Here is an 11,536-nt window from a genome sequence, read left to right as displayed (position 1 = left end):
AGACTGTTAAGCCAAAGGTGTTTTTTTTAAAGTCATCTGCCCGATCTTCAGGCCTGCAGTAACCTGGCAGATTCTGTGCGCAGAGGTAAGAAAGTGCTCTTCATCTCCTACAACAGGAATGACTTTTTATTCCTTAAAATACAACTGCCACAATAAATATTCACTCAGAAGCAGCACAAAGAGAGATTGTACATATTTTTCCTACTATTTAAAATATTTACACCAGCCATTATCCAAGAACGAGTGCAGCCTACATGACTTCCATCACACAGCAGACCCCACTTTTTTTAGGGAAGGGGGAATCTTTCAAGGTGACTACAAGTTTGATGTGGGGGGGGTGGGGGTCAGATGGAGTTCTCAGGAGCCAAATGCAAACAAGATTACTCAGCCATCCCCATTCCTCTTCAGTAGTAGTACTGGCTCACGCTTTCAAAAGCCTTGCTCCTCTTGCTCTTCCTCAGAGAGGACTGGCTCTTTGTCAGAAAGCTGGTCAGTGTTGCTGGTGCTCATTCCATCTTCTTCGTCCTCTGAGCTGACATCACAAGCCGTGTGAAATAAAGTCATCAGTTCCCTGAACCGATGGGCTACCTGAGAGCAGAACAGGGTTGTAATGGAGGGAGAGAAGGTGAGACAAGCAAATTGCCTCCAAAGCTAATCTAGTCCGACAACTGATACTATTTCATTTTTTTTAGATGAAGGTAGGAAAGAGAAGCAATGGCACACTTACCTTCTACCCTAAATCCACCACCAAACAAGAAATTTGTATTTCCTGGCTCGTAAAATTAACCCTGTATTCAAATACAGGATAATGTGCCACCAACGATTGGCCGTGGGCATAGAGGGATCTCTGAATATTGCCAACTGTCCAGCTAAGATTGAAACACAGGGCTCTCCCTGCTCAGTTAAACTTTCTTCTTTGAAAGTGTCGTTATCCATAAACTGCATTTCATCCTGTCATTCAGTGCAGATTTTCAAAGGGACCACAGCACACAATTTGCAGAGCAGCTTGCTGTGGATCCTATTTCTTTTGTAAAATTAGAAATACGTGCAATCCTAATTGCATGGGTAAAGTGTCACCAGTCGTATCTATGGACCCAGGGATTCCTAAGCTTTACAGAAGAACTCAACGCTTCCCAGAGATTTGTCTCCCCCAGGACTCACCTCCTCTGCCGTTTTGTTGCACAGCTGCTGCGAGATGGCACTGAATGTGTCTGGGTGAGCTCCTCGCTCCTGGCAGGTGGTCAGAATGACCCGGTCAGCCTCTCTGTAAGAGAAACACCTGACACTGGAAAAAGAGAACGAGTGGGCTGCTCTTTGGGCCAGACTTCATCAATCCCACAAGGCTCGTTGCCAGATGGAGGCTTGTGTTTAAGAAAGTCCTCACTGTTAGCCTCTAACATGAGCACACTATCCACAGGGGAATGGCCTTAAACTCAGTGAAACGGCCTGCAGGCAGGGATGATAAATACTCCTTGCCTGAAACCCTGGGGGGAGCCACTGCCAGTCAGTGTGGACAATACTGAGCTGCATGGACCCAGAGGTCTGAATCAGTATAAGGCAGCTCCCTATCAGAAATGGAGCAATAGGGGCATGTTGGCAAAGGCACTACAGTGGTACCTCGGGTTACATACGCTTCAGGTTAAGAACTTTGCTTCAGGATAAGAACAGAAATCGTGCTCTGGCAGCACAGCGGCAGCGGGAGGTCCCATTAGCTAAAGTGGTGCTTCAGGTTAAGAACAGTTTCAGGTTAAGAACAGACCTCCGGAACGAATTAAGTATGTAACCAGAGGTACCACTGTATCAGGCTTCCTTGTTTTTTAACACCCCACCGATTAACTGCTATTTTCTCACAACCTACCTGTTTCACACCCCACACTACTTTTTCAATCTTATCTGTACATCCTGATGTAGGATTGGGTTTTTCCTCAGTGCATCCAAGTGTTGGGGTGACGGAATGCCTTATACCTCTGGGAACAAAGGGATTCTAAAGCAAAATTACGTGTACCCACCCATGCACCCACCCCGGTTCTCCCCTAGTACTGGCTTTTGAATAAGGAAGCAAAAAAAGTACCTGGTCCACAAGACAACCTTCTCCCCGGTGGAGCTGACCTTGATGTTCTTAGCACACACAGTTGCTTCGACTGCCCTCTGGTGCAGCTCGTCTCCCCGCAGTGAGGTGGCCCGCTCCCCACCGCCTGCAGCTGGCAGCTCCGAGCGGCCACTAGCACACAGTGTCTCCGTGGCATTTCCTTTCCTTTCAGTAGCCAGAGGGCTGCAAACTCCAGAGGCCACTGCTGGAGTCTGAGAGCCACAGTTTGCCGCTCCTGCTTTCGGCGGCGTGAGGTCCTTGGAGTGTGACCTGCAAAGATCCCTTCCTTTGGGTTTTGTATCCATAGATGATGGCAACCTGTCCAATTCCTTGTCCTTGAGACACACTCGAGGAGCAGAAGCTGTCCCCCGCGAGGGGCTGGACTGAACAGGCTTCTGCGGCCAACTCTTGGCCAAAGGAGGGTTGACAGCTGGGCTAGCTGCAGCACCCGCTGCTCCTGCAAGAGTCTCACCCCCCAAAACGCCTGAAGAAGCTTCCCCACTCCTCGGGGCAAGTCCTGCGTCACTCTCGCCTGCTATATGGCAGGAGCCACTTTTGGATCGATGGGGTTTCAGTGGGGCACCCCTCTGCACCTGCAGCGTGGAAGAGGCAGCAGTACAAGGAGGGAGCTGCTTGGCAGGATCGCTGGCTTTGGGGAGGCAGGGAGGTCCTGGCAGCGCACCCCCTTCCATAGGGGTCTCCTTGGGCAAAGGAAGTTTTCCTTCCGCACGAGAACCTAGGAAAGAAGAAACGATGGGAAAGGATTGTTCACACTCGCTTGCTCGTTGCACAACATTATTAAAAACCGTGGAAATGAAATACAGCACAAGGTTATGCAGATGGCGCTGCTGAGATACGCTAAGCTTAAAAACTAGCATTAGGTGCAAATGCGCCTTCCAGCCTGTGTGAAAATAGCCACAGCTAGCAAACTGCTCCTTGGGACATGTGCCATTAAGAGGAGGGGGTGCTTCCTTCATCACGGCCCCCAGGAAGCACTGCACACAGGCCCCTCAGCTTCACCTACAGGAGAGGAAGACCAAACGCATTTCGTAAATTTCTCTCTCGCACTCCCACTCTAAAGGGGCCCAAGCGTGGCATAAAACATAATGCAATCTTAAAAAAATAAAAATGTTTTTTTTTAATGGCCACGAAATCTCCATCTTTAACTGGATTCAGCCTCAGTTTATAGCCACCCCAAGCCCCTCCTTCCAGACACTCCTGAAGGAGTCTTGTGGTACCGTAAAAGAGGCTTACTGTGGGAGATAACACTGCAGACTAGAGCCCTCTTCATCAAAAAGGCTGTACTTCACGAAGCATATACAGCCACAAATCTGTTTCATATTTAAAAGGTGCCATTTCTAGCATGACATATCAGGTTTAACAGTCAGTCTTGGTGGCTTCTGAAAACGTTTCCAAAGCACAGAGCAGAATTTGGACCAGAGAGGATGCCCTTGTCCTCCGAAGGGACAAAGTATGAAATCTTACACAGCCCCTGCCTGCCCGTGCCAGGATCCCCGCCCGCCAGCCCACGGAGCCAATTAGGAGGTCGCTTGGCACAAGATCCCAGGGCTGCATGGGGAAGTTCATGGGTCTGTGCTTCCCACCCCTTTCACTCCCAAGGTACCTCCTGCTGTGGAGTCTGCTCTCCTGGCGCCTGTCCTCATCCTGCTCTGGGGTTGCTCCCCGTCCTCTCTCTGCTCCAGACTCTCTTCCGCAGGCTCCTTCCCTTCGGGGCGAGGGCTCAGTTCGCGCTGGACGAGGCTGTCGGTGAGCTCCTGGGGATCTTTGTTCCTGTAGGCCTTGCCATCTGCCTGTGGACCAAGTGAAGTTCAAGAGCGTCTCAGAACACCTCCTGCTCCAAACCCATGAAACTTGTATGCTTCCCTTTGCCACCCACCCCAAAAAAGCCATGAGACTCTATAGAGTGTTTGACCAGGACCCCGGAGACCCAGGGTTCAAATCGCTGCTCAGTCATGAAACTCACTGGGTGTCCATGGGCCAGTCACAGTCTCTCAGCCTAACCTACTTTACAGGGTTGTTGTGAAGATAAAATGGGGAGGAAGAGAGCCACCTTGAATACCACCTTGAACTCCTTGGAGGAAAGGTGGGATAAAATGAAATGAACAAATGTAGATGAACTCCATGACTAAGGCAGAAACCTTAACCCTCCGTCATCCAGAACTACATGCAAGCAATGAAATGGTAGCAACAATATTATTATAAGGTCCAAATGGAGATTCTCAGGCTGGGTTTGAGATGTTACCATTAGTATACAGACAGAGCGTTTAACAGTTTGGGAGCAGCTTATCTGGAGGGTCGGCTTAGCCCACAGATGCCCCCTCAACCACTTCCAACCAGAAAACTTCATTACACATCTGTAAGGAACCAGTCTTCACTCTGGAACTTTGCCTGTTGACATTAGGCTGGTACCTTCCCTGTATTCTATTTGGCACCTCCTAAAATCCTTTCTGCTTAGGCAACCCGGACGCCTAAAGCTGACATGCAATTTTATCGGGAATGTAACCGCTGATTTTGTTCACTTTGCTTTTTTACAAAATTGTGTTTAACCTTTATTTATTTATTTCGGGGACAGAGGGTGGTGCTGCGGACTGACCTTGTTGCTACAGTGGCTGCAGGTCCTTCGCTTGCTCCTCTTCAGCCTGAGGTCGCCACTCCCCTCGTGGCAGGAGCAGCAGCACTCCTTGGCCCCCTCGGCCCACTCAGACTCCTGAAATCACACACAAGAGGAGAAGAGGTGACACCCTCAGCAGGACAGGCAGCAGGGAGGAGGAGCTCCCAAGAGCAATGCTTCGCGCCAAGGGCTTCCCCAGCCTCACCTTGTCAATATTCTGCCCCCCAAGTTCCTTCCTCTTCTTATTTTTCGCAGTCGTGTGGATTTTGGGGGGGTCCTCCTCCTCCTCCACATCTGGCAAGGACACCTCTTCAAATCCATCAAACTAGGAAAAGATGCACAGGAGCCATTGTCTGGTGGTGTGCAGGGAATCCCTGCAGCTTAAAATTGCCCCCCACCACCCCCGTTGCTATAGGAGCTCAGAGCCTCTTCTCCCCGCAACTCCGGAAAGCCGTGAAAAAAGCAGGTGCCCCACTCTCCCAACCTGCCCAGGAAGGTCAAAGGATAACTCCACCTCATACTCTTTCTCTTCCGTCCAGTTGATTTCCTCAAAATCTCCCAGGCGGTTGGCCGACGGGCGCAAGTGGTCGAAGAAGACGGAGAACTCATCCTGCAGGTGGTCGTGCCCCTTCAGCAACTGCCACATCTGGGTCTTCAGCTGCACAGAGACAAAGTAAACAAAATAAGGAGAGGGGTGACTGATACCTGAATGATAGGTGCCCCCCCCCCCCAGATATCAAAATAGCCCATCAGGGTAGGGGGAAGCTTAGGATCCAGCCTACTGTGTGGAACATTTGCAGCATTTGTCCAATGTCTTTTTCTTCTTATTTCCCTTCTTATTTATTGGTTTAGAGCATTTGTACCCCACTCTTCAGCCTAAAGGGCTCCCAGAACAGCTTACACACAATCAAAACAAGGCAGCCAATACCTGCAGGCTTATAATACCAAAACAAAACAATACAAAACAAAACACTACACACAAGGGAAAAGGGACAAGGAGGGCAGAGGAAAATCAACATCCAACCGAGGCACTAATTTCAACGTAGGTTTTTCCTTCACAGTTAACCTGCTAGCACAGTTCAGGGGCAGGAGGAGCTTGGTGGAGATGGGCCTCCAGCGAATGTGATGAAATGAGCCCTGCTACCTATTACTCCAGCTTAGAATGTCTAATAGACTGGCTACCCCCAGCTGACAGTTGAGGAGAAAGGAGGCCCAGTGGAGCTCTCCTCTCGCAGCAGAGCCAATGCCGTGAGCTCTGCTTCCCACAAAGTCAGTCCTGGGGTTGTGAGAATCCTACACAATTCCTTCAGGACTTTCTGAGGAGTTTCCAAAGTGAAATATATGCCACTGGATTAATACGGGTAACTTGCCCCATGTGAAGGTTCGGTTCTGGGGGTCCATGCGCATATGCAAAAACTTGTAAAGCTAGGGACCCCTGGAACCAGCCACCCTGCGAGGTGGAGGACTGCTTGCCCAGCTATGAGGAGGCAGGAGGGCTCTAGGACCCTGCCAGAGCCCTTGCACCACCTTCCCAAAGCTAGGTAAGCCTGTGATCGCAGCCTTGTATGGGTGGAGGGGAATAAATGAATGGAGAATGGGTTTTCCGCAGCTGTCCATTTATTCAATTTCTCCCTGCAGTCCCGCAAAGCTGCAATCACATAAGTAAATTGAGCATAAGAGGAGTTACCTGTATATGCATGTTACATACAAGCTAGTACACCAAAAATTGCAGCAATGTTGTATTTTAGCCACAAGAAAAAGCCTGCAATTCCCACCACAGCCAGAATTTGCTGAGGGGACAGGACACAGAGAGAACAAGCATATTTCCCATGAGCCCCCGTAGGTCTGCTTACCTCGATTATCTCCTGGGGCAGGCACTCTGCACAGCTCTGCAGCACTTTGATGATCTTCTGGTGGTGGGAAGGGTTTTCCGCAAAGCAGATCTCCAGTTGCCTAAGGAACTTCCTGCTCTTCTCAAAAGCCTGTTGCTCCTCAAACTGCCCCAAGGAAGAGAAACAATCTTCACTGTTCATTTTTTTTTTTTTTATAAGATTTTATTATTTTCTATTAAGACAAATGAAAAACATAACATAAACAACAACATTAGCAATACAAAAATACAATGCATAAACACAACACAAAAACACAATCAAACAATTACAGTAAAAAAAAAAAAGACATATACAAACCTTTAAACTAACACTTATCCTCTTATTTTTCTTGTTACTAACTTCTCTGTTTTGGGGGACTTCCCCCATTCCCTCCACTGTCTTCAAAATCATATATACCTTCTAGGTAGCTTTGTATCTTATTCTGTTCACATTTGCTCAATTTTTAATGTGCTTTACTTTACTTAATCATATCTTAACTTAAACACCAAATCTTAACATATTTTCTAACAATTAAATCTTACACACAAAAATATCTTACTGACAATTTTATCTAACATATACCTGCTAAAGCCGCTATTCTATTTAATTCTGCTCAAATATTCAATTTTACTGATTTAACCAAATAGTCTTTAAATTTCTTCCAATCTCGTGGCACCTTCTCCTCCCTCTGGTCCCGGATTCTGGCGGTCAGTTCTGCGAGTTCCATATATTCCATCATCTTCATCTGCCATTCTTCCACCGTTGGTATCTCTTCGCCTTTCCATGTTCTTGCCAATAAAATTCTCGCTGCTGTTGTGGCATACATAAAAAACACTCTATCCTGACTGGGTATCTCTTCATTAGTTATGCTCAGGAGAAATGCCTCTGGTTTCTTACAAAAGGTAACCTTCATTACCTTCTTGAGTTCGTTATAAATCTTATCCCAGAAAGCATTTACCACTGGGCACAACCACCACATATGAAAAAAGGTACCTTTCGCATGTTTACATTTCCAACATACATCTGACATTTTGGTATTCATCCTTGCTATCTTAACTGGTGTCAAATACCATCTGTAAACCATTTTCATTATATTTTCTCTTAAACTATGACAAGCAGTGAATTTAATACCTTTTTGCCACAATCTCTCCCAGTCATCCATCATAATATTATGTCCTACATCTTTCGCCCAATCTATCATTGATGATTTAACCAGTTCATCTTTCGTATGCCACTCTAGCAAAAGATTATACATTTTGGAAAGGTTTTTAAAGTTCGATTCTATCAGTTCTGTTTCCAGTTTTGATTTTTCTACTTGAAAACCAACTTTTTTGTCCGTTTTGAATGTTTCATACACCTGATGATAATGCAGCCAGTCGGGGACCTGGCTTTTCACTTGATCGTAGCTTTTTAGCTTAAAAGAGTCCCCTTCCTGCTGCAATATGTCCATGTATCTTAACCAGTTTGCAGACATGTTCGGTCTCTTATAGGCCTTGGCCTCCACTGGAGAGATCCATCTAGGGGTCTTTCTCTCTAACAAATCTTTATATCTAATCCAGACCTGATACAAGGATTTTCTGACTATATGCGTCTTAAAAGTTCTGTGGATCTTAGCCTTGTCATACCACAGGTATGCATGCCAACCGAACATATTATCATATCCTTCCAAGTCCAATACATCAACGTTCTCTAGTTTAAACCAATCCTTTAGCCAGCAAAAGGCCGCTGCTTCAAAGTAGAGTCTTAAATCCGGCAGGGCAAAGCCTCCTCTATCTTTAGAGTCTGTTAAAATCTTAAACTTGATTCTTGGCTTTTTGCCCTGCCATATAAACCTTGATAAGTCCTTTTGCCATTTCTTAAAGCAATCCAGTTTGTCCAGAATTGGTATGGCTTGGAATAAAAACAGCATCCTTGGTAGGACATTCATTTTTATCACGGCAATTCTTCCCATTAACGACAATTTCAATCTAGTCCATATCTCCATGTCTTTCTTTATTTCCATCCACAGTCTTTCGTAGTTGTCCTTGTACAGGTTCAGATTCTTGGTTGTGAGATTGATACCTAGATATTTTACTGTTTTGACAAAATTGAGGCCAGTGCCTTCCTGTATTCTTTGGATTTGTTCTGCACTCATATTTTTTCCTAAAACTTTGGTTTTCTGCTTGTTTAATTTGAAACCAGCTACAAGTCCAAATTGTTCGATTATTTCCAAGGCTCTGGGGACACTGCTTTCCGGTTCCTGCAGGGATAGCATCAAATCGTCTGCGAAGGCGCGTAGTTTGTATTCCTTCTCTCCCACACGGATTCCTTTTATCTGTTTGTCCTTTCGTATCATGTTTAGGAGGACTTCCAGGACCGTGATAAAAAGTAAAGGGGAGATAGGGCACCCTTGTCTTGTTCCCTTTTCAACTTCAAACTCCTCCGATATCACACTGTTTACAATTACTTTGGCTCTTTGTTCTGTATAGATGGCATTAATTCCATTCAAAAACTTTTCACCAACTCCCATCCTTTCCAAATTCTTTTTCATAAATGTCCAAGAAACTTTATCAAATGCTTTCTCTGCATCGACAAACAATAGTGCCGCATCTGTATTTATGTTTCTCTCCAGTTTTTCTAAAATGTCCACAATAATTCTCGTATTATTACTAATTTGTCTTCCTGGCAAGAAACCTGCTTGGTCTCTATGTATATAGTCTTTCAACACTCTTTTCAGCCTTGTAGCCAATATATTTGCAAAAATCTTATAGTCCACATTCAAAAGGGATATTGGACGATAATTTTTCATTTGAGTCACATCCATATCTGGTTTTGGAATCAGTGTGATAAAGGCTTCCTTCCACGTCTCTGGTGCCCTATCTCCTTCTAATATCTTGTTGCAAACTTCTCTTAGTGGCTGCGATAGCCAGTCTTTCAATGTCTTATAATATTTTGCTGTTAATCCATCCGGTCCTGGAGCCTTCCCCAATTGCATGTTATTTATTGCATCTTCTATTTCCTGCGTCGTTATTGGGTGGTTGAGAGTAACTAATTTTTCCTCTGGGACCTTTTGCAATCCGTTTTTTTCCAGAAATCGGTCTATTTCTGCTTCATCTATCTTCTCCTCCTTGTACAGTTGCTTGTAAAATCTTTGAAAACACCATCTGATTTCCTCTGGTTTCTCCACGTTTTTTCCGTTTACTACCAAGGTATTGATGACATTTACCTTTTGTCTTTTCTTCAATTGCCAAGCTAGTAATTTTCCACATTTATTAGCCGATTCAAATGTTCTTTGCTTCATCATTTTCACTTTCCATTCAATATCCTGGTTCATTATATTGGCATATTGGGATTGCAAGTATTTAATTTCTTTTTGAATTTTAACACATCTGGGATGTCCTCTTAGTTCTTTTTCCTTTTCTTTGATTAATTTCAACAATCTCTCCATCTCTGCATTTTGTTGTCTCTTCTTTTTTGCTTTTTCACTAATGAGAAATCCTCTCATTACAGCTTTACTTGCATCCCAAGCAATTCTTTTCTCCACTTCGGAGCTCCAATTTATCTGAAAATATTCTTTCATCTTTTTCGCCGCTCTTTCCACTAGCTTGGTGTTTCTCATCAAAGCGTCATCCATTCTCCATCTAAAAGAATCCTTGGAAATCATTTTTAAATTTAGCTGTACAGGATTGTGGTCTGAAAGAGTTTTGGGGCCAATTTCTGCCTTTTGTATTTTTGGAGCCAATTCATTCGAAATCCAAATATAATCTATCCTCGACCATGACTGCTGAGGTTCGCTGAAGTATGTTGCCTCTGTATCTGTGGGATTTTTTAATCTCCAAGAGTCCACCAAATTCAAATTGTCCACCATTTCGAAAAAAGTCCTTGGGAGTTTCCCATCATTCGTTAATTTAGTTCTTTGAGATCTGTCCATTAATGTGGAAACTGCACCGTTAAAATCTCCAAGGCAAACTAATTTGTAATCCAAATAATCCAACAGCAAGTCATGTATTTTCTTATAAAAGATTGACTTTCCATCGTTTGGTGCATAAAGTCCCAGAATCAAAAATTTTTCGCCTTGTATGTTAATTTCAATTGCGATGTATCTCCCTTCTTCATCTTTAAAAAGCTGTCTTGGGCTGTATTTCTCCTTTGCGTATATCACTACTCCTCTCTTCTTGACCTTATCCGATGATATAAACTCTTGGCCTAATTTTTTATTCTGTAATAATCTTCTGTGACGTCGGGCTATGTGGGTTTCCTGTAAGCATATTATATCCAAATTCTTCTTTTCTATGCTATAAAACACTCTGCGTCTCTTTGGTCTCTGGTTCAATCCCCGGACATTCCATGTCATTAACTTGAGCGCCATTTTCCTTTCTCTAGTCTTCTCCTCCAGTTGCTTCTCCTTTCTTGTCTTCCTCTGGATCCTTGCCTGGACTTGGTAGACTTGGTGGTGGTCCCGGCGGTGGTGGGAATACCTCTGGGAACCTGTAGAATTGTGCTGGGTCTAATGGTGTGCCTTTAAATTGTTCCAGATGCTTGTCCAAAAACTTCTGCTTCTCCGCCAGGGACCTTATTCTTATCTTTTTTCCTTCAAACGTAAATGCCAGGCCTTCTGGAAATTCCCAACTGAAGGGGATTTTCCTTTTTCTAAGCTCAGTTGCCAAATCGTTGTAAGGAACTCTTTTGTCAAGGAAAAATCTGGGGATATCCTTATAAAAAATTACTTTATTCTGCTCTACCACCAGGTTGTTTCTATAATGCCAGTCCAGAAAGAAGTCCCTATCGTGTCGATCGTGACACACAATCAAGCAGTCACTAACTGTTTTGTTACTTTTCTTTCCTCTGGTACCTCTTGGACCAAATCTGAAGGCCTTCACTATGCGCGCTGAGACGTTGATTTCTTCTATCTCCCAAAATCCTGAAAATAACTTCACTATGTAGTCTTTTAGGTCTTCCCCTTCC

The 11,536-nt window shown here is 44.7% G+C and overlaps 1 protein-coding gene across 1 annotated transcript in view; it reads right to left on the bottom strand.

Annotated features, from left to right (window-relative positions):
- Positions 1 to 107: 107 nt before the first annotated feature.
- GON4L (gon-4 like) overlaps positions 108 to 11,536 on the bottom strand; it is a 45,925-nt gene continuing 34,496 nt past the window's right edge. The window contains exons 25-32 of the mRNA XM_033136344.1: positions 6,575 to 6,718; positions 5,236 to 5,379; positions 4,927 to 5,046; positions 4,704 to 4,817; positions 3,714 to 3,900; positions 2,072 to 2,825; positions 1,162 to 1,264; positions 108 to 588 (exon numbers count right to left, since the gene is read on the bottom strand). Coding sequence (XP_032992235.1) covers positions 430 to 588; positions 1,162 to 1,264; positions 2,072 to 2,825; positions 3,714 to 3,900; positions 4,704 to 4,817; positions 4,927 to 5,046; positions 5,236 to 5,379; positions 6,575 to 6,718 — 1,725 coding nt within the window. The 3' untranslated portion in view covers positions 108 to 429. The remainder of the gene's footprint in view (positions 589 to 1,161; positions 1,265 to 2,071; positions 2,826 to 3,713; positions 3,901 to 4,703; positions 4,818 to 4,926; positions 5,047 to 5,235; positions 5,380 to 6,574; positions 6,719 to 11,536) is intronic.

Source organism: Lacerta agilis, chromosome 17 (genome assembly GCF_009819535.1).
Source record: "Lacerta agilis isolate rLacAgi1 chromosome 17, rLacAgi1.pri, whole genome shotgun sequence".
Classification (NCBI taxonomy): domain Eukaryota; kingdom Metazoa; phylum Chordata; class Lepidosauria; order Squamata; family Lacertidae; genus Lacerta; species Lacerta agilis.
Note: the sequence above shows the minus strand (reverse complement) of the source record. Positions and strands in the feature narration are given on the sequence as shown.